This window comes from Penicillium canariense (genome assembly GCF_028826845.1).
Source record: "Penicillium canariense strain IBT 26290 chromosome Unknown utg000001l_segment0_segment0, whole genome shotgun sequence".
Taxonomy (NCBI): domain Eukaryota; kingdom Fungi; phylum Ascomycota; class Eurotiomycetes; order Eurotiales; family Aspergillaceae; genus Penicillium; species Penicillium canariense.
The window spans coordinates 8,744,522-8,770,069 of NW_026622728.1; the positions used below are offsets into that span (position 1 = coordinate 8,744,522).

General features: G+C 52.6%; 13 protein-coding genes across 13 annotated transcripts; 8 read left to right on the forward strand and 5 right to left on the reverse strand.

The window, feature by feature from the left end:
* Positions 1–286: 286 nt before the first annotated feature.
* N7482_003030 (uncharacterized protein) lies at positions 287–1,579 on the forward strand (the record flags this gene model as incomplete). Its single annotated transcript, XM_056685155.1, has 6 exons — positions 287–448; positions 541–560; positions 633–664; positions 727–788; positions 847–971; positions 1,030–1,579. The coding sequence occupies 6 exons, from the start codon at positions 287–289 to the stop codon at positions 1,577–1,579; spliced, it is 951 nt and encodes a 316-aa protein (XP_056548761.1).
* A 236-nt stretch (positions 1,580–1,815) lies between these two features.
* On the reverse strand, positions 1,816–2,166 carry N7482_003031 (uncharacterized protein; the record flags this gene model as incomplete). The annotated part of the gene is made up of 2 exons (XM_056685156.1): positions 1,816–2,006; positions 2,088–2,166. 2 exons carry the CDS (start codon positions 2,164–2,166, stop codon positions 1,816–1,818), a joined length of 270 nt encoding a protein of 89 aa, XP_056548762.1.
* A 704-nt stretch (positions 2,167–2,870) lies between these two features.
* Positions 2,871–4,532, forward strand: N7482_003032 (H3 histone acetyltransferase RTT109; the record flags this gene model as incomplete). Its single annotated transcript, XM_056685157.1, has 1 exon — positions 2,871–4,532. The coding sequence occupies one exon, from the start codon at positions 2,871–2,873 to the stop codon at positions 4,530–4,532; it is 1,662 nt and encodes a 553-aa protein (XP_056548763.1).
* Positions 4,533–5,218: 686 nt separating this feature from the next.
* N7482_003033 (putative ceramide glucosyltransferase) lies at positions 5,219–7,070 on the forward strand (the record flags this gene model as incomplete). The annotated part of the gene is made up of 2 exons (XM_056685158.1): positions 5,219–5,355; positions 5,492–7,070. 2 exons carry the CDS (start codon positions 5,219–5,221, stop codon positions 7,068–7,070), a joined length of 1,716 nt encoding a protein of 571 aa, XP_056548764.1.
* Positions 7,071–7,344: 274 nt separating this feature from the next.
* On the reverse strand, positions 7,345–8,086 carry N7482_003034 (ankyrin repeat domain-containing protein; the record flags this gene model as incomplete). Its single annotated transcript, XM_056685159.1, has 2 exons — positions 7,345–7,775; positions 7,837–8,086. 2 exons carry the CDS (start codon positions 8,084–8,086, stop codon positions 7,345–7,347), a joined length of 681 nt encoding a protein of 226 aa, XP_056548765.1.
* Positions 8,087–8,948: 862 nt separating this feature from the next.
* Positions 8,949–9,785, reverse strand: N7482_003035 (WW domain-containing protein; the record flags this gene model as incomplete). The annotated part of the gene is made up of 1 exon (XM_056685160.1): positions 8,949–9,785. One exon carries the CDS (start codon positions 9,783–9,785, stop codon positions 8,949–8,951), a length of 837 nt encoding a protein of 278 aa, XP_056548766.1.
* Positions 9,786–10,787: 1,002 nt separating this feature from the next.
* N7482_003036 (DHS-like NAD/FAD-binding domain-containing protein) lies at positions 10,788–10,982 on the forward strand (the record flags this gene model as incomplete). Its single annotated transcript, XM_056685161.1, has 1 exon — positions 10,788–10,982. The coding sequence occupies one exon, from the start codon at positions 10,788–10,790 to the stop codon at positions 10,980–10,982; it is 195 nt and encodes a 64-aa protein (XP_056548767.1).
* A 1,486-nt stretch (positions 10,983–12,468) lies between these two features.
* On the forward strand, positions 12,469–12,867 carry N7482_003037 (hydrophobin family protein; the record flags this gene model as incomplete). The annotated part of the gene is made up of 1 exon (XM_056685162.1): positions 12,469–12,867. The coding sequence occupies one exon, from the start codon at positions 12,469–12,471 to the stop codon at positions 12,865–12,867; it is 399 nt and encodes a 132-aa protein (XP_056548768.1).
* A 673-nt stretch (positions 12,868–13,540) lies between these two features.
* On the reverse strand, positions 13,541–14,413 carry N7482_003038 (uncharacterized protein; the record flags this gene model as incomplete). Its single annotated transcript, XM_056685163.1, has 1 exon — positions 13,541–14,413. One exon carries the CDS (start codon positions 14,411–14,413, stop codon positions 13,541–13,543), a length of 873 nt encoding a protein of 290 aa, XP_056548769.1.
* Positions 14,414–15,459: 1,046 nt separating this feature from the next.
* On the reverse strand, positions 15,460–16,629 carry N7482_003039 (NAD(P)H-dependent flavin oxidoreductase; the record flags this gene model as incomplete). Its single annotated transcript, XM_056685164.1, has 4 exons — positions 15,460–15,603; positions 15,659–16,387; positions 16,450–16,532; positions 16,587–16,629. The coding sequence occupies 4 exons, from the start codon at positions 16,627–16,629 to the stop codon at positions 15,460–15,462; spliced, it is 999 nt and encodes a 332-aa protein (XP_056548770.1).
* A 1,218-nt stretch (positions 16,630–17,847) lies between these two features.
* N7482_003040 (uncharacterized protein) lies at positions 17,848–18,606 on the forward strand (the record flags this gene model as incomplete). Its single annotated transcript, XM_056685165.1, has 3 exons — positions 17,848–17,887; positions 17,955–18,042; positions 18,171–18,606. The coding sequence occupies 3 exons, from the start codon at positions 17,848–17,850 to the stop codon at positions 18,604–18,606; spliced, it is 564 nt and encodes a 187-aa protein (XP_056548771.1).
* A 3,430-nt stretch (positions 18,607–22,036) lies between these two features.
* Positions 22,037–22,909, forward strand: N7482_003041 (mitochondrial 54S ribosomal protein mL57; the record flags this gene model as incomplete). Its single annotated transcript, XM_056685166.1, has 3 exons — positions 22,037–22,409; positions 22,460–22,692; positions 22,754–22,909. The coding sequence occupies 3 exons, from the start codon at positions 22,037–22,039 to the stop codon at positions 22,907–22,909; spliced, it is 762 nt and encodes a 253-aa protein (XP_056548772.1).
* An 831-nt stretch (positions 22,910–23,740) lies between these two features.
* N7482_003042 (AP-1 complex subunit mu) lies at positions 23,741–25,522 on the forward strand (the record flags this gene model as incomplete). Its single annotated transcript, XM_056685167.1, has 6 exons — positions 23,741–23,779; positions 23,874–24,002; positions 24,127–24,356; positions 24,441–24,930; positions 25,003–25,377; positions 25,442–25,522. 6 exons carry the CDS (start codon positions 23,741–23,743, stop codon positions 25,520–25,522), a joined length of 1,344 nt encoding a protein of 447 aa, XP_056548773.1.
* Positions 25,523–25,548: the final 26 nt, after the last annotated feature.

Consider the following 25,548-nt stretch of genomic DNA (forward strand, 5'->3'; position numbering starts at 1 on the left):
GTACTCTCGTTGAATCTGTTATCTCGCTTTAAGTGAATATTTGTAAGATACATTTTGCCGCATGTCTCAAGGCCGAATAATGCTGCTGCTGTACACCCATCGGTTGCGCCGGGGCCCACCCCGAAAATCTGCGCCTTTAACGAACACGTGCACTTGGCGCGTCCCGCCTCGTTAATTCGCGACATCAGCATTCTATTCTCTCCTACCGCAAATTCCGGAAGGCTGAAGTACAAACTTAGGCTGGTTCTTGTTATTCCATATCGATTATTTCACCCTCTTTGGCGTTATGATCTCTCAGCTTGTACTGCTGACAGCCGTGGTCGCGGCCCTGCCGGGCCCCAAACCCGTCATTGGCGGGATCACCTCCAGCCTACAAAGCATCTTGAAGAACACGCATAATAGCAAGGACTATGGGTATCCGACAGATATTACGAGGGACCTGCTTCCAGTAAGTTAATTCCGTAACTCTGTTCGATATCTTTCTTGATTACTGCCTTCCACTGTCGGCGTTGTGCGCTTGAACTCTAACGTCATTGCTAGATTCCGGTGCACTCTCACAAGTAGGCACAGCCTTCAATTAGGCAATTGATGATTTCATTTTTGTCATGCCTCTTTACTGATTCTACGCACAGTGACTACTGGCGAGAGCGGCCTTTCTACACCGGTATGGGTCTCGAATTGCTCGCCACGCAGGGGCGGGCCTCCCATTAACACCATGACTCCTAGGATTGTCGAAAGGCTGCAGTTCCACTGAAGCCGATGTCTGGCTATATAACGGAACCCTCTATGTTTGTCTATTCTAAAACCTGCCATCCGAGTCTTCCGAGCTATCGCTAATAACCCCAGGTTGGGCACGATCAATCCGCTTTAACGCCTGAGCGAACTCTCCAGTCTCTCTATATTAACCCGATTCTGGATATCCTGGAACGCCAAAACCCGACAAGCGCCTTCATTACATCGCCGACCAAAAAGTGAGACTAATGTTTTCCTGAATAGTCGTCGCATTGGAACTGACTCAACTGTACTCAGCGGAGTTTGGGATACGGCGCCAGAGCAGACACTCTACTTCTTTATCGACGTCAAGACGTCAGGGCGAGAGACTTTCCAAGCTGTTATCGAGGCTTTGGAACCCCTGCGTGAGAAGGGATATCTCTCAACAGTCAGGGACGGGAAGAATCTAACCAATGGACCGATCACTATCATTGGCACTGGCGACACTCCGCTGGACATGGTTGCCCCAGTCCTCGACAGAGACTACTTCTTTGACGCTCCTCTGGCCAACCTCAATGACCCCATATATGCGGCTATTGACGGCCTGGTCTCTCCTGTCGCGTCAACGGATTTCGAGCAGGCAGTTGGCAAGCTCACTGTGGATACAGACCCGATTCTCAACGATGATCAGCTCAGAGCTCTTCGGGATCAAATTGCCACTGCAAAGAAACGGGGTATTGGTGCGAGATATTGGAACACACCTTACTGGCCGGTTCGCCAGCGGAATCTGGTCTGGAGGACTCTTCTGCGGGAAGGAGTGTTTCTTCTGAATGCCGATGATCTCGATGCTGTGATTGCGGAATTCTAGACGCGCTGGCAATCCAATTGCGATGTTTTATTCTCTAGTCGTATGTATTATTAGACCGTATTTGAACGAAATGAGTCAAATCTCATTTGAACTCCCTGAAACTCCCGTAAAACTAAATCTTGTAGAATCCACTCCCATGACGCTATGCTATCTCCTTGCCGCCTCTAAGTTAAAATTATTGCTCTCTCTCTCTCTCTATGAGCCGCAGATTTGTATCGAGATATCATCGAGCTTGCTCATCCAGATCGCAGGCAGGTGCGGCACTTGTGGCTCGACTGCTTGGCCTCAACGTAGAGGATGGACCGGTTGGAGCAGCGCTCATCCTCACGGTCGATGTGGCGGGCACACTTGATGAACTCGCCGCCAAGGGTATGGCCGCAGCTGTAGCGAACCTGCATTTGGGTGCATTTGTTTGGCAGGTTATTTTCTAGATTGTGAAGGCTTGCACCTTAGTATCTTGTTCTTAGATATACAGGCGGGATGGTCCTTGTGTGTTCATGCTACATACCGTCGAATCTGATCTGCTTGTCATCCCACTTGTCGTACTTGCCATAGTATTTCTCATACTTGGCATACTTGTCATCCATTTGGAAGAGTACCAAGTCGTTTGGTTTCTTGCAGCTTCGTGGAAACGTTGACTCTTGTGAGGTTACTCATCAGTATTCGGCTCGTTGCATCCATCTTTTACCGAGACAAGCTTCGCGTACTCAGTTTGGCAGGAAATCCAGACGAGTACTGTGCTCTCGGGACGGCCGAGTACAATGACCGGGAATGGGAAGTGAGAGCTGGTGAAGGTTGTGGACAAGGAGGTTGTATATCCATTACGCGACTTCCCAGCGTAGAGGCGAGGAAGTGCATTCACAAACGCATAGATAGACCGATGGGAGCCAAATCTATCGCTCACAGTAGCTTGATAGCTGTTTTTGGCGAGATCATTTCTATAATCTTGAACTGTTTGCGATCTGTACCAATATCTCATTTTCATTCTGAGTAGAGCGGATAGTTTTCGATAACTGTATGGGCTGCGTCTAGTCGCTGAACAATCACACGTTGACGCATCATGCATCTTGAACCATTGGCCTATTACAGCCAGGTCCAACTGCTCCGGCGTCAGCACTCATTCTTTACCCAACATGTTGGACACCAAGGATAGCGCCAGCCTCGCCTGCTCTTGTTATGGTACATGGCACGTGACCGGCGACGACAGGGCAAAATCGCAGCGCCGTCGAGCTCCGCATCTTTGTCAATCCAACCTCGTCCAGAGCCAGATCTCATTGGGCACAGGCGCACAATGGCACCAGATGGCGATCTGGGAGATCTCTTGGCCAAATTGCTCCCCACCGGCGCCGAGCTGACTGTCCGCCATGTCTCCTCGACACCAGCCCCTTCGGATGCTCTCTTTGCGGCTGCGCCCGGCCAGGATCCTGAGCCCACCTTTTGCGAAAATCATTTCCTGTCAGTCTCAATTGACTCTTCAAAGCATGGTGGGGCGGAGATCATTGTATTTGGAATGGAGGTGCTGGTCTACAACACGGCCCACCTAACCACGATCTTTGTTTCAAAGGCCGACTCCACTGGATTTCTACACCTCTTGAAACTGCAACAAAAGGTTTCGGTTTTGAGACTCATCTCAAGCACCTTTCTATCATATCTGGCGCGTTCTCACCAACGTCCAGGTGTTCGCCTGGTAGTGTCTTTGTTTGCCCGTGCCCAGGACCAATACCTCTTTCCCGGAAGTATTGAAAACGCCGAGAAGCACGTCTTAGACGACCGAGGGCTAATCAAGTGGTGGTGCCGCGCTTTGGATCCTATTCTCCGTGAGCATGAGCCCGAGTCGGTCTCCAAAGACTCAAAATCCCATGACCAGACCGTCGAGGCCGCTAAGGCTTCCGCTACTGCGTACCTGATTGTACCCGGATGTGACCGTTTCGAGACACGCAGTTTTTTCCCCGCGTCTGCCAAATGTGATCCTCAAGACCGGCCACGATGGCTTGCCAGCTATCCGCTCCATCAGATGTGTCATAACCCGTCGGCGCCACCGCGCTGTCTTGTGCCACGGCTTCCAGATGATCCTAAGACGCGATTCCTGATTGACCTGGACGATGAGCTTCCTGGGCCGGTGGAGGGTGAGAATGCGCCTCCTAGTACCGGTCACTGGAAGAGTGTCAAATCTCTAGATCAGTTCTGGGAGATGATGTCTTTTCGTCAGGAGTGCTCTGCTGGTCGGCTGGTTGGCTTCCTGTGGCTTGTTATTAATCCACCGGGTCTGATGAACTCAACAACCATGGCCAGTCAGACGCAAAGTATTGCCGGTACAGACGAGGCCTCTGATGGCGGGAAGACCTCCAAAGCCTCACCTGTCGAGATCCAACCGCAGAAGGACGCTAGCGAGTCGAAAACAGACGAGACCTCGACACAACCACCTCCTGGGGCTCCAGTCACAGAAACATCTGCTGGACCTAAAATCGACCCGCCAGTAGCCTTTGATCATCCACCAATTGCGTCCTCTGCGGAGCTTCAATCCACGGATACAACTCCATTTTATTGGCCAGAGGTCGGGCGTGGAAATGTCGTGCTAGACCAAGCAGACTACAAGAAGGCGATGGATGTAGTGTTGGACAATTTCTATGACGAAAATGATATCGTGGCTAGCACCAGGGCCTACATCGATCAAGTTGCCTCCCTCGCGGACCAATTGACCTGGGGCAAGCGGGTAGTAGGCACCCACAGGCCACAGGATACGACCGAACAACCTATCGAGACAAACAACCTTCTCGACAGCGGGTTGATTCGCAAACGAAAGAAGCCGGATGGGGAGGAAGAGAAGAAGGGTTCCAATGAGGCAAGCATAGCACAGCCAAGCGCATCGAGCAATTCCCAATCAGCGCCGTCCCAGCCGACTGCTGTCAACGTACTGAGTGCAGGTCTGGTTCGGAAAAAAAAGAAGGCATGAGGCATAGGTTTGTTTTATTTGTTTATTTTCGCTTGTTGGTCTCGGAGTTTAGGGGGCTGGGGTGGGGGAGTCAATCCAGCATTAATATCAAAATAGGTTGAGTGGTTCTTGGGAATAAACATCATCTTGGAGTAACTGAAGTCGGATGCTTGCCTTGAGAAGATGAACCAGACGAGAGAGCTGGGCGGAGCTGAGCAACACTCTGTCAGTGCCAGGTGCACGATGCGTAAGTATACTATGGTCATCCATATTTTTCTTAGCAGTTGTGTAAACGAATGTAGAGTCTCAGCCACGGGGTACATCTTTTTTTCATGAATTCGACCCCCGGATCACCACTTGGATGCCACCCGTCGTAGCCCAGGCAGAACGTGGCACACATACTATCGCCGCGGCACATAAAAAATTCAATTAGATAGACAGTGGTCTAAAAAGAAGGAGGATAAGTCAAGTCCCCAGCTATGCACATAAACAAGGCAGCAATCATCCAAAGCAAGGGGAAGGTGGACCCCTCGAGGCGGTGCGGCAAGCCGCCAGAATCCTCCGGGCTCCGGTTTGGCGCCCTCGACGAACTCCACCCCTCCACCATCATCTCCACCACGCTCTTCCTCCCACTTCAGAGCGGGTTTTCTCAGTCCTAGAATGTCCTCCTCGCCCGTCGGCACCCTCTCGCCCTCCCTCCGAGTCTCATGCTAGAGCCGACCTCGTATCTCCTCGAGTTGCCCATCGCCGATGGCGCAATGCCCGTGTCCGTCGCGGCGGGATGGGTCGGTTTGATCTGGTATCTTACCGTGCTGACCGTATGTGCCTTGGGGTATTCTCAGATGTAAGGCGCTCTCTACCTATCTTGATGTGTCCCTGCTTTGGTTCTGTGCTTGCCCGGCGGTGGCGAGCACGCGGGGGACTCACTAGCGTTCAATAATTTGTGGCTGTGGCTAACAAGTGGATTTCTTGACCTCCAGTTGGAGATACTTTTCGCGACAACCCCGACGCTCCAGCTGGGCTGAGAACCCCGACGCTCCTCACGTCACCGCGATTCGGCCTGTAAAGGGCCTCGAGCCGCATCTGTATGACTGCCTAGCGGCCACCTTTCGCCAGGACTACCCGCGTGACAAACTCACCGTGTGTCTCTGCGTGGCTACGCGCGATGACCCGGCCTATCCAACCCTCTGCAAACTACTCGCCGACTTTCCGGATGTCGATGCGCGTGTCTATGTGGAAGAGGAGGATCCGTTGCTGCAGGGTAGTGGGCCTGACCCCTACGAGCTTGGACCGAACCCCAAGATCCGGAACATGAGCCGTGCGTACCGTGAGGCTAAGGGGGATATCATTTGGATCATCGACTGCAATGTCTGGGTTGGAAAGGGTGTCTGCGGCCGCATGGTGGACACACTATGCGGAACAGGAGCCACCCCGGGCAAGAGGTTCAAGTTCGTGCACCACCTGCCCATGGCGGTGGACGTTACGGGGGAGAGCAATCTGTGTAGAGAGCGACAAACCCTTCTCGATGCCCGCCCAGATGCTGTGGTCCCGAGGGTCGCTGATCTCTCCCTGACATTCAGCCGACCGGAAGACGGATTGGCAAGCACCATTGAAACGGGCGGCGGTCGTCTGGAAGAGCTGTTCCTCTCCTCGTCGCACGCCAAAATGTATACGGCTATCAACACCGTTCTCATTGCCCCATGCATTGTCGGCAAGTCGAACATGTTCCGTCGCTCGCACCTGGACTACCTAACAGCCCCGTCACTGAAAAACCCGCACCGCCGCCTTCCCGGAGTCGACTTCTTTTCAGACAATATCTGCGAAGACCACTTGATTGGCGACCTGCTTTGGCGCAAGAAAGTACGGGAAGAAAAAGAACTTGGTGAACGGTGGGGCAAACATGCTATGGTGTTCGGCGACTTGGCGATTCAGCCCGTGGCCAACATGAGCGTACGAGGATATGTTGCGCGCCGAGTCCGGTGGCTGCGTGTCCGCAAATTCACCGTCCTCCTGGCGACCCTCGTTGAACCAGGCACCGAGTCCTTCGTCTGCTCAATCTATGGCGCCTGGGGCGTCACAAGCGCGCTGGCACCTTACCTCGAGCAGAAGGGATTTGCTTTTGCCTCCAACCTCGCGACCTGGCCCTCTTTCCTTGCTTGTGTTGTGCTCAGCATCGCGTTCTGGATTCTAGTGGACTGGACTCTGTATATCAAGCTGCATTCTGCAAAGGCCATAGAACTAGATGAGGACACGCCTGTCTTCGCACGGCCCAACCGTCGCTCTTCTCAAACCACACGTCGCCCTTTCCTACAATGGTTCTCTGCATGGCTCGGCCGCGAACTTCTCGCCCTTCCCATTTGGATCATCGCCGTCTATGGCGGTGTCACTGTGGTCTGGCGGGACCGACGGTTCAAGGTTGGATTCGACGCCAAGGTCCGGGAAATTGACTCAGATAACGCGCCGCCATCGGAGGGCTCATACTCGACCGGGTCTGTTGTAGATTGGTTTCCCGTTTCGCCACAGAGCAACGGTGTGACGGGGAAAGTTCGCCGTGACTGATGTATTGGTAGTCACACTTTGTATAAAATATCCATGAGCATGCTGTATATTCCACTGGAAGCGTTATAGATTTCCTGTCATCTCAATGCATTTCGGATCTCGCTCGGGCTTACACTACAATCGCCTTCAATGGCCTCGAGCCCATCGGATTAAATTGCCGTACTCACTCCTTAAACGGGAAAAAACAATAACAAAAACAAAAGCCTTGTATCTATCTAACCAAACTTTTAATGCTGTTCATATTCATAATTCGACATCACAAACCATCACCCCATCATGCCGATCTCTCACCCTCAGTAGCACTGCTCTCCAGCCCGGCCGCCTTCTCCGAACTCAGCAACCACTCAACAACCTGTCTGCCAGCAGACATCTCCCCAGCATCGGCCTGCTGCTGGCCCTCACTCTGCTCCTCGCCAATAGTCATCTCAATCTCCTGCGGCTCATTCTCATTCTCATTCTCATCAACCTCCTCAGCAGCAGCGGACCAAGCGGCGCGCTCCGCCAAGAACACTGCGTCGTGGCCCGCGTCGTTCTTGATAGCGACATCCGCGCCAGCCTCAACAAGTCCCTTCACACATTCCAGGTGCGTGTTCAGGGCGGCCCAGTGCAGCGGCGTGTTGCCGGAGTGATTGCGGTGGTTGATGAATGCCGTGCGCTGAGCGGCATCCAGCGAGGACAGCTTTTGGAGGAGTGTGTTGAGGATTTCTGGCTTTGTCAGTATATATTGCCGAACAAGAACACGAGGAACTGGGAATTCGGTTCCTACCGTGATTTCCATTCGCAGCAGGGAAGTGCAGCACACAACACCCTGTCCCGCCTTCGCTCTCATCTTCCATGTCAATCGCAGATGCCACAATCTGGGACTCGGGGCAGTTGTACTGCGAAGCCAGGGTGGCGATGTCCGCATTCAGGGCTTCGAGGTCACCAGCACGGGCATCGTAGATGAGGTCGTCAATGGCCTCGAAAGAAAGTGCAACCGGCACTGTCGGCTGGGGCTTTGGTGTCGAGGCAGACATTATGTGCGAGTTGAAGTCTGAGACTCTAAGGAGCTTATCCAGAACTGTATTGCAGTCCCTACTTTCAGAATTGCTTCTCTGCTGGCTTTGATACTGCCTGAGCGGGGTTTTTTTGCAGCTAGCAGAAAATTTGATATGTGCTGGTAGAGTTGTTAGCGGATGTATCCTTGAAAGTGCTGAGCTGCAGAAGAACAAGACAAATATAGACCAACAAGCTGGATAGTCTTATTGAGAACTATCGAAGCCCCTTTTTGCAACAGGACCGAAACATCCCCATGATTTGCATGCGCGTTGATAAGCGTATTGATCAGTGATGCGATTTTCAGCCCACTAAAGTAACACTAGGTCCCGGATATGGTGCATTCACACAGACGCAAATACAATTTCGATTTAAAGAAAACAATATGTCTTACCTCTGCGTTAGTTTTCAAGCGCTTGAATTCCGCCGACAGCAAAAGTTGCTGTCCCGAAAGAAACTTTGATATAACGGGTCACATGACTTGATGGTGGGGTTCCATGAAATCAAATAGCTTCTCTAGGAGAATACATCGGAGTTGAGAATGAGAAAACATAATGCACAAGCTCAAATAAATTGTTTGCTCTCGTATGTAATAGTACAATGCAGTCCGGAAACACGTATGAACGTCCAGCGAGGCAAAGCCGCCCGCCTCTATGCACAGGAAACAACGGCCCAGCAAAAGAACAACCCCATGAACGCCCCGAATTCCCACGCTCGGTGTGGGTGGTATCTCAAAGTCCCAATATGCAAATGGCAACCCTAGTATGCGATAACACGGGGGGAGAGTGGCCAGCAGTCAGACCACATCAGCTCACTTTCCTCCCACGCGCAGCTCCAATCCTATTAATCTCGCAACCACGCCCTCCGCTTCTCTTCTTTCTTTTCTCGGCGCTTCTCTTTGAACATCTTCAGCTCCTTCTTGCTCAGTTTCTTCGCGCTCCGCTCAGCCCGAAGGCTCCGGCCATCATGGCTGTTGGCTGCGGCGTCCACATCAAAGAAAGCGTTCATCTGTCGCCGCGACTTGTTCTCATCATTGTGGTTCTCTGCATTGATCGAATCCGCCTGCCAGCGGCCGGTAAACCGATTGAATGTACCAGTGGCGCCGTACGCGGCGATCGGGTCAAGCGCGGGTCCGCTGCTCCCTTCCGATGGTTCTTCATGCTGTTGCGCGTAGGGAGCGGTCGGGTCGTAATCCCCATGAATCGCAGGGTTGTAGCCTCCAAGTACCGGTTCTTTTTTCTTTGGGAGCGCTTCGGTGGTGGTGTGGCTGGTACTCTCTGTGCCGGGGGCTGTTGCATTGGGTACGCGAGGGTTCTCCCATTGCGAGATACTGGTGAACCGATTGTAAAAATAGTACGCTTGAGCGTTGGCATCCCACACGGGCTCCCACCCATCGTCCTCGGCGGCGCCTGGCGGAGCTTCGTTGGGGAGTGGTGGAGGGACCTCGTCGGGCAATGGTGGTGCGGAGCCGTTTGCCTTCTCGTCGGCTGCTCTGCTTTCTCGCTGGGTCTCTTTTTCCTCTTCCCGGTCCGTTGGACCTGTATCTTCATTCTCGCTGTCTTCCGTCTCTTTCCTGATCTCGGACTTCTCCTCCGTGTCGACCTGAGGTGTTCCTGGCGTAGACGGAGAACCTGGACGGTTCTCCGGGGTAGTCGCTGAGGCGTGAAGCTCGTCACTCATTCTGTCGATTAGCACAGCTTCCCCTCTGGCAGATCGAGGGTTGATGGGGGTACGCTAAGGCATCGGCGCATGAGACTCTGGGGAGGATCGGGGAAACTCGATGAAGCACGACAGATTGCTTCACCGCCTATACCTAAACTGGATTAGCGTGGATCGTGGAACCTACGTACTTGTATGTACCGTAGTAGATTCCGGCAACAAATCCATTAAAATACGACCTGTCTCAGTAACTCGGCAATTCTCTGGCTTGATATCCAAATTGGCAGAATCACCAGCATGATTGGCTTAACGAGTCACATTTTGGTCACGGCAGCAAGCAAGTCGCTGCAAAAGCACCATGAGCTTGGGACATTTGCAGCTGCTAATACATTCATTCATAAAGAAACTTGTATTTGTTTGCTTCCATTCCATTCGAGTCAATTTAGTCTTTGGAACAGTGTGATTATATCATATGTAAGAGTTGAATAGATCGGGTTGAGTACTCCCTCTGTTAGTGTTTGTGCTTTTCCTGTTCCCCGATTTTGCAGGGGAGAGGGGCAAACCCTATACTGGGATGATGCAGCTATATGTATATCTAACTGCTTTGCCCGAGTACTGCAAACCCAACGGAACAGACGGCGCCCAAGATTGCATTTTGGTTAACTTTTGTTAAGATTATTCGACCTCGTGTTTTTGTTGATGATGGGGTTTGTCTGCTGGTGTTGATCTCTCCCCGGCCCCCACCTAGCAACCTACCTAGATTGCACGTGAGAAGAGCCTCATCACAAGCATTATTTTAGCGACACAAATCCCCAGTTTCATTTCTAACCTATTCTTGACCTCAAGTTTCCGTACAATTTACCTACTCTTGTACCTGAGATTGTAAGTATTCTTGAGCGAAGGCGATTTATCACAGCCTGCTTCGGGCTGGATTTGTTTACCTTGCTATTACCTATCTTGTTCTTGCTTACCCCATAGGAAGAGCTGACTGGCCGAATCTCAAGATCAGACACAAGACCCCATATGGCCGATATTGCCCCATCCGTCGCTGCAGAAGAGTATCGCGAGTCCCTCGCCGCGGTCGATCGGAAAGCCGAGGCCCTCGCAAATCAAATCAAGAAGAGCAAGCACTTCATCGTTTTCACAGGTGCTGGAGTACGACCCCCAAATCGGAGAGTGGACAACCGAGAGACAAAAGACTCTGGAACGCGACATTGAGTGCATAGTTTGAGATCCTTAAGAATGTGCTAAGGTGATTGAGTTGAATAGAGCTACAGAGTGAGTATTGGATAATCTGTGCAATTTAAAGACTTTTGCAAGAGCAGGAACTGGGCAGGGATGACTAGATGAAGTGACTACAGATTACTTGGCTAGTTAGCTAAGGGGAGGGTCTTCAGGGCATCGGCGTCGATGTTTAGCCAGCAGAAAGCAGGCCAAACCCCGCAATCTGGGGTAGGCTCACTACCAGGTGACACATACAGTCGATCTCTGAGTGTAACCCACGGCATCTCTCTGATGACCAGTGTCACACGACGCGATCGGACGTTTCTCCTGGGAAACACATGGCCACCAAGCAGTGCTGTCATATCCCAGTCTTGTTCGTGGACCAAGGGCACGAAGCAATGAAGGGAGGGTCGGGAAAGCCTCCCTATGGCCGAAGGTCAGTGGTCAGCCCGTGCAATCCCTTGCGGGTAATCCTCCCCAAGTCACGCACGTCGTGTTTTGGAGGGTGAAAGGCCCTGTAGCATGGCAAGCACCCATCTATCATGACCGCTGATTTTGGGACAGTCCGGCTTCCTGCCTTAGCACTCGAGGTGACGCAGACTTTTGGCCAAGATCACCTCCGAGACCGAGTGAGTGATGGCTGGGCTAGGAACAAAGGCCCCGAGAGACCCTGAGACCCGAGACAGTAGATTCAGGGCGAAGCGCCTGTAAGCATTGTTTAGGGCTGGCCTGCAGTGGACGGCTGACAACGGCCGCTATCTGCAATCTCAAGATATATGGCTGTCATTCGATGTCGACGTACTTCTTTTTGATCGTCCCACGGGCACAATTGCCAAAACTAGAGAAGGAAAAATGTAGATCAACGCCCAGAGTTGACAATCGGAGCATCAGGTGGCCCCCGGACGAGCCTGGCACGGTTAACGGGGCCGCTGTACAGCATGGGCCCAAGGAATGTCCGGGCAGGTCCTCCAGCCGCGTGAAGTCCACCATATGGGGCTGGGTAGATGCATACCAGGAGGTCCCAAGGGGAGCGTGCTTGGCCTACAGAGCCCTACGAGTGGAGTGAGCTGCCCCTTTTGGTTTCCATGCAGCTTGCAGTCCGGGCAGAGGGAGAATTGACTCGTCCAACCAAACGGTTCCGTAGGAAAATAGTTGATTGAGGAAGACTCACAGACCGTCACCTGAAGCGTATAAAGAACTGACCATTTATTACCCCACACGGTTCTGCAGCATCACGCCTCACTCTATTAAAGCCTTTCCTTCGAAGTCCCGTCTTCTGTTCTCTCTCTCTCTCGCAATCATCTCCGAGTCTTCTCGTCCACATCCAACCTCTCAGATATAATGCGGTTCGCCCTCGCCGCTATTCTCGGCCTCGCTGCCAGCGTCGCTGCTCTGGGCCCCCATCGCCGGTGGTGTTGGCGACGCCAACGGTGTCGGCAACAAGGGCAACGCTCAAATCCGCTTCCCTGTCCCTAGAAGCATGACCGTCAAGCAGGCTCAGGCCAAGTGCGGTAACCATGCTCAGCTGTCCTGTTGCAACGACGTAACCTGGGCCGGTGACAGCACCGATCTCAACTCCGGTCCTTTCAGCGGCACCCTCAGCAACCTGGTCGGTACTGGCTCCGGTGCTAAGGGCCTTGGTGTCTTCGAGAAGTGCTCCAAGCTGGATGTCCAGGTCCCCATCCTGCTTAACGTCCCCGTCCAGGATCTGGTCAATCACAAGTGCAAGCAGAACATTGCCTGCTGCCAGAACTCTGGCTCCAGCGCCGTAAGTTTCTACATTCTCATTCCATCTTTTGATCCTCATCTGACATCGTCACAGAAGGGCGACTTCGTCGGCGTTGGCCTGCCCTGCGTTGCCCTCGGATCCGTCATCTAAGTGCTCTGCTTTGTTACTGGCAAAGGACGGACTGTTAATCCATTCTTGGGGGTGGAAGGCAGGTGTACTCGGCCTTTGTTCCAGTAGTTATGGATCTGCTGTTCCTCATTTGCCCCGTGTATCAATGATGGTGTCGTGTGGCACCCAGAGGGAGAATATTGTATATAACTTTACATATGTATATTTAAACTATATAACCGTTGATGGTTTGTCAGGGTTGCTTCTGCTCCTTGCTTTGTTGATTCGAATCGTGGCCTCGCTGCTGTCTGGCCTGGAACTCTTTCACAGTTATGCTCATTGAGTAGATCTTGCTCTGGTTTCCCCTCTATTTGTGAGCATGTAGATGGTCACTTAATGTAACTCCCTATCCTTTTGGCCTGCTTTCCGCAATCGTCTTGTCCACGCTTAAGGTTGTCCCGAAATATCTTTTTTCATCTGAACTGCTCCTCTGTGTTTGGTTTTCCATCTATCGATGATGATGCTCTTTCTTAGTACGGGTATCGGTAAACTTATTTCATGCTGGAATGATTCAGCTCGCGCGTCCAGTTAATTGCCTAACATTTATTTTCTCTTCTTTTTCTCTATTACCAGAAAAACGCAGGACTACCTATTTGTCGCAATGGAAACCTAGCAACTTCCTGTATACAGATTCTCATACGTATGTGCCCATCGATCACCACAGCCGTCTCATTCCCTCTCCGGTCCAGAAGCCACTTTTCCTCTTCTGAAATCGCCGCAGCGCATTCACTTCCAGCCATTTCTCCTCATCCGTCTCATCTAAAAAGTCTTCCTCTGCAACGCTCGAAGCATCAATCCACTTTGGGGAGTTCGGATTGCGCAATGTCTTGAGTGATGTCGGGGTCCGCGGAACCTTCATCAAGCGTCCCTTCAGTAACCCGGTCATCGACCGTCGGATCTTTGATCCTGTTCCACTCCCCGGTTCTTCTGTATTCATATGCTTCCTGTTCCTTCCACGGCCACTCTTCCGGGGCTTCTTGAACATGTCCGACTTCCCTCCCCCACGCTTCTGTGTGGGACTCTTCTCTTCTGGGTCAATTGCGTCGGCCAACGTCTTTGTCGGTGTATCGAACGGCGACTGAACGGTGTCCAGCTTCAGAACCGGGTATTCAGGCATCGACAAGGCCCGGATCGCTCGACTGGTCGCCGGATCTAACGTATCGACTTCGTCGAACAGGGTATGAATGTTCCAGTCCATGGGAGCGAATTGCTTCCGATGGGCGGGTGACTCTGTCGGCACCACAGGTTCTTGAGATGTATGCTGGACCATGGTAGACGAAGAGGCAATACTTTCCGCGGGGGCAGGGGAGGTGGGATGGGAAGTAGTTTCGATCAAGTCGTTCGCATCATCGTCGAGACGTTGTGGTTTCGCATTCGATAGTCTGTAGGAGAGTCTGTTCTCTCTCATACAGCGAGCCATAGACGTAATAAAGCCCATGATGGAGGATAGGTGTGGGAGGGCTTTGGATGGGTCGTGGTGGGATGCGGCGGGGGAGTGTAGAGTTGATAAACTGATGCTGGGGCTCATCTGGGGCAAGGGGGGCCCCGGCTGGAATTGCTGCAGCGTAAGCTCTTACAGGAGCATATGAGCTTGAATATTTGTACAAAGTACAGCTGCAATCTAGCTAGCAGTCGGTTGGAGATAAGCTACTGGCTGCTGTGGAACCGACGATCACCTAGCTCGAGGAAGCTCGGGATCTTGAAGAGCTGAATATGGCTTGGAGATATCGTCACAGCCAATACTATTTGAATACTATTTGACATCCAACCCTGCATCTCTGATCGGACCGGAGAGGAGCTCGGACATCAACATGGGAGGTCCAGGAGTACGTACGCTCAGCCGAAATCAACTGCGTACACGCTGGAACAAAACACCGCCAAATGACCTCATGCAATCCAGCCGCAGCTACGACGAACGCAGCGGAGATCCCAGCTTTGACTTTCCCACCGTGAAGCTGTGAGGCAGATCAACACCAGCCCAGTTGCTGGTGCGGCCTGGTGCATTCTCCGGATGATGCCCCAAGGGCGGATGCAAGGACGCCCCACACCCCTTGACGCTTCACGGCAGACACAAGTTACTCGCCCCTTCACTACTAGCTCTCGATTTGCTGCTCTCGATTTGCTGACGTCGGGGCATGCGCAAGACCCAGTTTTTCACAGAACATAATTGCAAAGGTTGGAAATAATGGTGTGGAGAGTGGAATGTCTTGGTAAACCTAACCACGACGGCGCTGATCTCCTCACCGCGCCAAACTCAAAGCGCGAGAATGCTGCTGCATTTGAGAATGCCGCGCATTGACCACCCAGCCACGGTACTTCTCATTCAACTGGAGTCACTCCCTTGGGAGAAGCGGTGTCTTTGTCGCTCAGGGAAACAGACACCCACGGCTGAACGTCTGACGGTGTTCTAGGCCACAATAGATTATTCTAAATGGCAACAGGACGATGCCATGCACGATGGATACTACAGGAAGGTGATGGATCGAAGAGGTTTCATATAGCGGTGAATTCCCTCCACCACACTCTATTGCATCTTACAAGAAAAAAGAAGCTAAAGGTGCCCATCATTCCCAATCACAGCTTACTGGCGGGGGCGTCGCTGTACAGACTCCGGGTCCGGTTCATGGCCTCCAAGGCCTCCTTCTCGATACGCTGCAGCAGCGCATCGCAGGTCGGGATGTCGTGGATCAGGCCGATAACCTGACCGGCGGTCCAGACCTAGAGAAAGTGTGAGCAGATGCGGCTTCTTAGATAGGTAGAAGCCATGACTTACACCGTAGTCGGGGTCACCGTTCAGGAAAACCTGACGACCACGCTTGCCGCTCACATAGGGACCGATCTCCGCGAAGTCACCAGTCGTGCTTTCCTTCTCAATCTTCAGAGCCTCCTGGGTAACCTTGTTGCCGAACAAGCGGGTAGTGTTCTTCCACCGGCGGAGCACAAGAGCGGTATCAGTCTCCTGCGCCTTAACGATAGCTTCCTTAATGTTCTGGTGAATCGGAGCCTCGACAGTGCTCATGAATCGGGTACCCATGTTGATACCCTCGGCGCCAAGAGCTAGCGCAGCAGCAAGACCCTGGCCGTCGGCGAAACCGCCGGAAGCAATAAAAGGCACGCCCAGATCTTGACGAGCACGGCTCAGGAGAATGAAGTTGGTGATGTCGTTCTCACCGACGTGGCCGGCGCACTCGAATCCATCGATGGACAGGAAGTCCACACCCAGCTTCACGGCGGACTTGGCGTGGCGGATGGTGGTGCATTTGTGGAGGATGATGATGCCCGCCTTCTTCAGCTGCTTGATCACAGGGCCCGGATTATTTCCGGCGGTCTCAACAATCTTGATTCCCTCGTCGATGATAATCTGGGCGTAGGCCCCGTAGTCCGGGGGAACCAGAGCGGGGAGGAGGGTCAGATTGACGCCGAAGGGGTACTTGGTCATTTCGCGGCATCGTCGGATTTCCTTGCGCAGGTCTTCGGGGGTGGGTTGGGTGAGGGCCGTAAGCTGGATTCAGAAGTTAGGATTTCATAGCGTTCACGTATAGTGTTGGCCCAGCTGCAACGTACGATACCCAGACCACCGGCGTTACTGACGGCCGAGGCCAGCTCGGCGTATCCCACCCACTGCATGCCACCCTGCACCACGGGCACTGTTATCTTGTCAGAAAGCCATAGAGCAAACATATCAGGGACCGAGTGCATACCGCGAATACCCAGCTTGCGGGTCAGTGCGGTGTTGAAAGGCATCTTGGAGTATGACGAGTCGTTGGTATCTAATCGGCGTTTGGCGAAGTCTACAGCTGGACTGCTGATGCAGGGAGTCTTTCACAAATAAACAGAATATGGAAATGGCGGGTATATAGAAACACAAGACGGCAACAGAGACCAAAGAAGCGAGCAGTCTGAACAAAGATGATTAAAAAGCACCGAGTGACCCCAGAAGCCGCGGGCCCTTGCTGTGGGGAAGGGCAGAGCTGCCGAGGTTCAGTCGGGTGGCCGGACGATTAAACGGATTAGTCGACGGGCGAATTAGCTCGATGCGCCGAAGTTATGCACGCCGCGGATGAAGAAAGACAATCCCCAGACCCCGTACACAACAGTCCGGGGGAGCTGATGATTATATCCGCGCATAGCGGGGGATGTTCTCCTCTCCTTCACGAGGATGAAGCAGCATGTGACAGGTCCCGTGACCCAGCGATTCAGGCACGGATTTGCCAGCACTCGGCAAACACGATTGACTTGGTCGCGATGCTGTGCGCTCGTGTTGATCCCGTCAAGTACTCTGTACCTGGGCCAAGGCATATCGATGAATATCCCCTTTCCATCCATCACAAGTGAAACCCCGAGACGGCCGATGGGCAGCGGCCTCAAGATCAAAGCTTGGGACACGGAAAGCGTCATCTACGAATTGACTCTACCCCTGTCCAGGTAATAATCTTCTTTGATCAAGCGGGTAGCCTTGCGCACACAGGATGCCTCGAATCCAATCTACGTAATCTTTTAACGATATGTAACCCTGATATGAAACCCCTCGGACTCATGGGAAGAGCCAAATGGGCGATTAACGACGGGACAACTCCTTCTGCGAGTCTCGAAGGTCCCTCAACAGTCGCGACAGAATGCCGAAACCAGAGGGCGCTAAACACGTCAACTTCATTCCGACACGGGCCGGTACATTGACGTGAGCGGAGACTCGTGAAGAAGAAACTAAGAAAAAGGAGCGGGAAACAAAGCTTTAGCTTGTGGGCACAAGCGAGAATATCATGTGATCTAGGTCCATTATATCATCACGTGACTATCCAGCTCCCATGGGAAGAAGGATCTTCCGGGTGTAATTGCAGACGCCGCCATTGGCTCCCGGTCGGCAATCCCGTGACGGCTCCAAACCCGAGGTTGTCCGTTCCGATTGCTCGCGACGGGATTCTTCTCTTCTCATCGTGTGAGAACTCGACAACGACGACCATCATGTTCTCTCAGAAGGTTGCCCAGCAGTCGCTGCGACGGCGTATGTATCTTGCTCTTCGTCGCACCCTCAACTGCCAAAGCCGCTGACAATCCGTCCCGATGCACAGTTGCCGTCCAGCAGCCGCTCACCATGCAGTGGTCGATGATGCGCGCCTCCCCGGCCGCCGTTGCCCTTGGTCAGAGCATGCAGAAGAGGTCAGTTCATCTAGGTCCGAAAGGGAAAGCCATAATCTCTTTCGGTCGCAGCCATTGGCACCCCCGCGAAATCATACGTCATCCGCAATTGTCTAAATCAATGAAGACTAACCTTCCCCCATATCCAGGCCCGTCACCTCCTCCCCCAACACTGAGGACCCAGCCCAGATCCTGGTCAAGCAGCGCCTGAACCGCCCCGTCTCTCCCCACCTGACCATCTACCGCCCCCAGATCGGCTGGATCGGCTCCTCCCTGCACCGTATCACCGGTGTCGCCCTCTCCGGCACTCTCTACCTGTGGGCCACCGCTTACCTCGCCTCGCCCGCCCTCGGCTGGCACCTCGAGTCGGCCTCCATGGTTGCCGCCATGGGTGCTCTGCCCGTCGCCGCTAAGGTCCTCATCAAGGCTACCATGGCCCTCCCCTTCACATACCACAGCATGAACGGCCTCCGTCACCTGATGTGGGATCTGGGCCGTGGTCTGTCCAATCCCACCATCATCAAGTCTGGCTGGACTGTTGTGGGTCTGAGCGTGACCAGCGCCCTGGCTCTTGCTTTCCTTTGATTTCACCCGCATACCTCTTAAAGTTATCTCTCCTTGTGTTATTAAAGTGATTTGGACTAGCAATCTATACATGAAATCCGGTCCCGTGGCGCGAGCTCAAAAGGCGCAGATTTCTTTGTCTACCTACCTTTTACTTTGTTTTTCGTGATATCTATCAAGGCGGGCTAGGCTTTTTGGGTATGTTGCCCAGTCGATGCTCGTCATGAACCAAAATGCACATTTGAAAACGGTTTCTTGATATACTAGTACTCCGTGATGTCATTGGGCTTTCTTTCTAGGCTGCCCTAGCACAGCCCTAGACAGAATTCGAGAACACCATGATCCGAACCTGGATTCTTCCCTTCCAGCCCATTCGCAAGTATCAATTTCCCATGCTTTCCCATCCTGTGAAAAACAAAAAGAAGTCTGCACTAGGCCCGTCGCAACAAGACAAGGGTATCAAAGTATGGCAGGAAAAGCCGTCACTGGAGAGCATTGTCGTGTTGTGCAAGTAATCGAATACTCCCATCAGAATATGGTCTGTAATGTGAATGGTAAATATATTGCTCGAACGCGGATATATAAGGTTGTGGATCGGCACTGTTCTGGCTTCCACGGGAGGCATACCTATTTAGCCCTCTTCCCCCAACGCCAATCAAAAGCAAACAGAACGAAGAGCACCTAAACAGGGCTTGGCGGGGGGTTAGGGGGAAATGGTCGCGGCGAGGGAGGATCTTGGACTGAGTGATCGCTGGCAGGCACCCCTCCAACGAGAGGATAGGGCATCTGAGTGGAGCAGGAGTGGATAGCCTGAGAGTCAGAGACCGAAGTAGCGTAGCAAGCCATGGTAGATATTTTGAAACAACGGATGAAGAGACTGAAATTGATTCAGCTCGTTGAATAGATGGGGAATATGCAGGACTATCAACTGTGAAACTCAAAACTCAAAACACAAACGGGAGAATCTTCACGACATTGATGGAGAAATAAACAAAGAATGCATAGCAGAACCTCCAGTCCGGCTGATGCCCACCATTTAATAGTCCACAGGAATCCTACAGAGCAATCGGGGCCTTCAGAGATGCCACTCCACACATCAAGTCGTACACCGCCATCCTGTCAGCACTCCAATCAAGGAAGGTAGGTCAGAAGCTGTCTGGAAAACGACATGATACTTCTGCTGCATCTCTTACAGGTCTTGGGCGGGCGTGGCTTCCCAGCCGCCAAAAGTTGGGACTTTCTCCTCCGTGAAAGGCCTGCAAGGGCCCGACGGGAAAAAGGATTTGATGTATAAACCGTTGAATGGAGCAGTCACACCCGCTACGCTTGACCGCCCACTACTATTTATTATTGTGCTTTACTGAAATGTTCTAGATCTAACGTGTATCTAGCCTGTCACACGTTTAGGGAAAAAATAATTTACTGTAGCAAGTATCCCTCAACCAGCTAATAGAGAGAATCATGGAACGAAATTTTCTTGCGGTCGAACCCCTTCTAAAGACCATGTCCCCCGAACCTAGACGTCTTTCCGTGAGGCTGCAGATTCCAGTGGAGTGACACCAGCGGTCTGAGCAGTCAGTTGCCGGCTTCTTGCAGTGACAATCTTGGTCACGGTGGAAAACTCGGTAGTTTCATTTGTTTTGCCCCCCGGCGACGACCCAGAGCACGGTCCGCGGCAGTTAGTCGCCGCTCGGTCTTCAGAGTCGAGAGTCGGACGGCATCTAGCGGAGCAGTCGTGTTGTGTGGCTGAGAACGGTGATTTCCCTAGAATCCGACTCGGAGATAGAGATTTTACGAGGGTGTGGGTTTAGATTTCTTTAGGTATATGCTTGGCCGCGAATCAATGGGAGTATTTTTTTCACGAGTACTCGAGCTTTTCATCACTGTTTAACTGAACAGCATTTCCGGACAATGGAATAAAAGAGTTCTCTATCCCAATGCAAGTACAGTCGGAGTCTGCAGGTGGTTGAGTGATGCCTTAGGAAGCAGCATGAGAAGTATACAATGCCAACGCAAACAAAGCAGGTATTAGCACACGTGGGTCCTATGCTTCCCGCCGTGCCACAAATGCAAATCCTCCTACCCTAACTGGGGGTGCTGTAGGAGAAATACAGAAGAGCTTTGCAGGTATGACAGCACACAACAGGGCCGTTTTCTGCAACGGGAGACAAAGGGCCACAGAGCCAACCACGGCGTCTGAAACGGCTCCAAGGCTGCCAATATCCGGGACCCGCGACATCAAGCAGTCTCAAAATCGGCCGTGCTCCGCATGAGCCGATTTGTTCCTCCCCACCTCGCAGCTTGGCTGAAGGTCTCCGGCAAAAGTATCAGCAGAGGCTAGCTGGACAGACACAGCTCTTCCCGTCCGTAGAAGGCTGCCGAATGTTCCCCTAAACTCTGCTCTGCCCTTCGGGTCGTCTAGAGCCCTACTGCTTTGAGGCCATATGCTCTTTTCCCAGGGCGGCTAGGGACCTGAGTACCGCGCCTAGACATGGTTGCACCAACCTCAAGGTTGCTCGTCCTGCTTGCTACCCAGCCACATAGCTAGACAGGTTATCTCAGAATTTTCTCTAGCCTTTGGCATAACGGATTGAAGAAAGATAGACTGCCTGATCAGGCTTCCTGTCAAGCAGTATTATCCAGAGTAGTACGTTGCTGGAGAGAGGACGGGTAAGGTGCCGCGACTGCTACCTTGAATCTAGAAGCCGCTAGATATTGCATGTCATTTCCATGGGAGCATGCAGCGCTAGATTCAACACTCGACAGCATCAAGTTTCTGATAAAAGAAATCACATAGGACTGCTGCAGCCAGTGTAGGAATAACAACCCCCTCCTCTCCCTATGCGCGGGTTTAATAACAAATTAGCGGCCTGGGCCTCTATTATTAGAACAGCGGTATGAGGAGCCAGACAGTTCTGGTGTACCAAGCTCCCACAGTTACTTGGCCACCAGAGTCACTTCTGCAGGTCATGGCAGATAAAGTGCTGAAGCAATCATAGATGCATCCGGAGCATGATAGAGCCGGAGCTTCCTCATGTTGGGCTCTGCAGCTAATATCAATCTGCTTGCTAGATCCGGGTACGCTATCACCGCCAGAGAGGTGCATTAGCTTTTCAGATTCGATACGATCCCAGCCTCGCATTGGTAGCTGTAAATTCAAGGCATTTGCTTGCAGCAGCGGTGAAGACGCCCCTGGATGCATTTGTCCTCAGTTTGCAGGATGACCTGCGGGGCAGTCAGGATGCATAATTCTATGGTCGGAAGGACCACGCCCTCGGAATAATTTCAGCTCTACCAGAAATCCCAGGGATGCTGATTGCTTGAAATCAAGATTGGTCGAAGCCCCAAAATAAAGCTTGGAGACCCCAAGTGGCAGTATCACACCGCCGAGGCCGAATTCTTTCCACACCTCCGAGTCGGCCTTCGACTTCCGCAGAACAACCCGACCCCCATGGCTTCGAATCTGTCCACTCGAGCGGCCAGGGCCGCCTGCTCCGCTTCAAAGGCGGTGCCTTGCACCCAGGCGATGCTCATCCCCCGCCGCACCTTCGCTACGGGCCCAGAATCCTCGACCGGCGAGGCAGAGCAGCCCCGATGGTCCTACACGCCGCCACGCGCAAAGGCGCCTTTCAGCCTGCGGTTGCACTCGAAGCGCCCTTTCTTCCACGTTAACTCGGACCCGGCGCTGCTTGATCAGTTCTATATCCGAATGCTGGGCAATGGTGGCGACAAGATCCTCTCGGATGAGCTGAAGTGGTTGGCCGTGACGCATAAGAGTTTTGATCAAGGACGCCGCGGCTTCAACGACCGATTGGCCTTTCTCGGTATGGCAGAACGATGATTGCGAAGGTGTTATGTTGCTAATGATGTATAGGCAAGCGCATTGTGCAATTGCAGGCTTCGCTCGCTCTTGTGCAGAACCCCGAGACTGCCAATACGGCCGTAAAGAAGGATGATTACGGCCGCACACCTTTCACCCACCCGGCCCTGGATGGCCTGAAGAACCTCTCCCCCGAGACCAAGAATTTCCTGACCGACCGGTCTAAGCTTGCCGAGCTGGCGCAAAAATACGACATGCAGAAGATTCTCCGGTGGACTCCGCGCAAGGTTCGACAGGAAACCTTTAATCCGCATCCTTCGAGTGTAGAACTAACTTTGTCTCTTCTAGCCCGATGACCTCAAATCTTCTGGCCTTGAACTCATCCTGGCACACACCATGTACGCTGTTGTCGGAGCGGTCTCGTTGGAGAAGGGTGGACACATTGCCAACAAGGTGGCCCAGGAGCGGATACTCGAGCCGCTGGGCCTCAAGACGGTCTCGTAAGGGGACGGACCTGCCGGGGTTGGGGAATCGCACTTGGACCACAAACCCTCCGCAGCATTTTCATGGCGTTTCTTGATATCTTCTGCTTGGGAAAGGTGATTGGAGGCTGCACTGGACCGGGCACGCCTTGTTCTACACGGCCGGTTGTACATGTACTATTAACTACGAGGACACTTTTTCTCACTTCTATTCTGTTCATTGGCAATATTGCAAAATACCACACTTGATCATTTCAATTGGGTTTCCATTGACGTAAGTCACAGTAGTATTAATCATAATAAATAAACCATCAGGGAGTTGAATGTACGGTTCCTCTGACGCCGCCCGCGTAACAGTGAGTAGAATACACGGCCAGCTCTTATGGAGCCCTCTTTACGTTAGTCTCCGCATCTCTGTATCGCAAGTATTCAGCAATTTAAAACTGATAGCCGATCCGACAGAATGCCGGGAGCTGCAGAAAATCACAAGGACTTTGTACTGGCTTGCACTGTCTATTGAGAGCGTTGAAGAAGAAAGAAAAAGGAAGGGAAAAGAACGCGGCGAAGAGATTTTTATGTGGTGAGGCCACTGGCGCTAGTCCACTTTGGGGTGCGGTGCGGCTCCACCAAAACCGCGGGCGATGCCGGTCGAATGTTTCGACCGTCTGGACGTGCTGGCTCCTATCTTACATCCAGCTTGCTTTCCCTTTGCTTATTTCTCAGTCGACGTCCACATTGATCATGTCGCAGTAGGGCGCAGCGTGCGGCTTTGTTTCTCCTGCCTCTGACCTTGAAACCTGATAATCGCCTGGATACCTAACACCCAATATCTCCATCTCCCCATTGACACGTCATGGCGTCGGCCCTCTTCTTCCTGGACCTAAAGGGCAAGGTGCGTGGTTCATGCAGGGACCTAAGCTAGCATTGCCATAGACTTGGTCGCTGCTGCTCAATTCATGTGGGGATGCCGCTAACATCTCCTCCAGACCCTCCTGGCCCGTAACTATCGCGGGGACATCCCCATGTCCGCGGTCGACAAGTTCCCCATCCTCCTCAGTGAAGCCGAAGAAGAGTCATCGGCTGTACCTCCATGCTTCTCTCATGAGGGTGTTAACGTACGTTCTGCTGCCCGCTCTGCCTGCCCGCGTGCTCCTTCCATCCCACCCTCCTCATGGTCTCCTTTTTGTTTGTGTGCGCAGCCCACATGGAACTGACTCGAACCGGCCTTCCGATAAATAGTACCTTTATATCCGTCACAGCAACCTCTATATCCTCGCCCTGACCAAGAGCAACACAAATGCCACCGAGATCCTCCTCTTCCTCCACAAGCTTGTGGAGGTCTTCACCGAATACTTTAAGGTCCTGGAAGAAGAGAGTATTCGGGATAACTTTGTCATCATTTACGAATTGCTTGACGAGATGATGGACTTTGGATACCCGCAGACAACAGAGAGCAAGATCCTGCAAGAGTAAGTCTAACTGAGAGCTCGTGTCAAGTGGCACGTGGGGTGGCGGGCACCGTTGGCTGACGTGTGCGAACTTCCCCAACACAGATACATCACCCAAGAATCACACAAGCTCGAGATACAAGCACGGCCACCCATTGCCGTCACCAATGCCGTGTCCTGGCGAAGTGAGGGTATTCGCTACCGCAAGAACGAGGTCTTCCTGGACGTGGTCGAGTCTCTGAACCTGCTGGTCTCGGCCAATGGAAACGTCCTACGGTCTGAGATCCTGGGCGCCGTCAAAATGAAATGTTATCTGAGTGGTATGCCTGAGTTGCGGTTAGGTCTCAACGACAAGGCTATGTTCGAGACGACGGGCCGTGCCACGCGGGGCAAGGCCGTTGAGATGGAGGACGTCAAATTCCACCAATGTGTGCGATTGTCGCGGTTCGAGAACGACCGGACAATCAGTTTCATTCCACCCGACGGTGAATTTGAACTTATGAGCTACCGATTGAACACTCAGGTCAAGCCACTGATCTGGGTTGAGTGTTTGGTGGAGTCGCACTCGGGATCGCGCATCGAGTACATGCTCAAGGTACGATTGGATCCAGACTTTGCTTTTAGCAAATACCCTACTAAATCATACTAATTCAATTTCTCCGTCTAGGCCAAAGCCCAATTCAAACGCCGCAGTACCGCGAACAACGTCGAAATCCTCGTTCCCGTCCCAGAAGACGCAGATTCCCCTCGCTTCCGTACCAACATCGGAACCGTTCACTATGCCCCTGAGAAGTCAGCAATTATCTGGAAGATCAAGCAGTTCGGTGGCGGCAAGGAGTTCCTCATGCGGGCGGAGCTGGGTCTTCCGTCTGTAAAGGGCGACGATGAGCACGGCGGCGGTATGACAGGCGGCTTTGGTGGAAGCATGGGCGGCGCCGGCGCGATGGGCAAGGCGAAGCGGCCTATCAACGTCAAGTTCGAGATTCCTTACTTCACCACCTCCGGTATCCAGGTGCGGTACCTGAAGATCACCGAGCCGAAGGTATGACTTTCCGCAACCTGCACTATCACTCTGGAATGAATATGGCTGATCAATATCCTAATAGCTGCAATACCCCTCCCTCCCCTGGGTCCGCTACATCACACAATCAGGCGACATCGCCGTCCGCATGCCGGACGTCCAATAAGGCATGATGTTTATGCGACTTCTGCA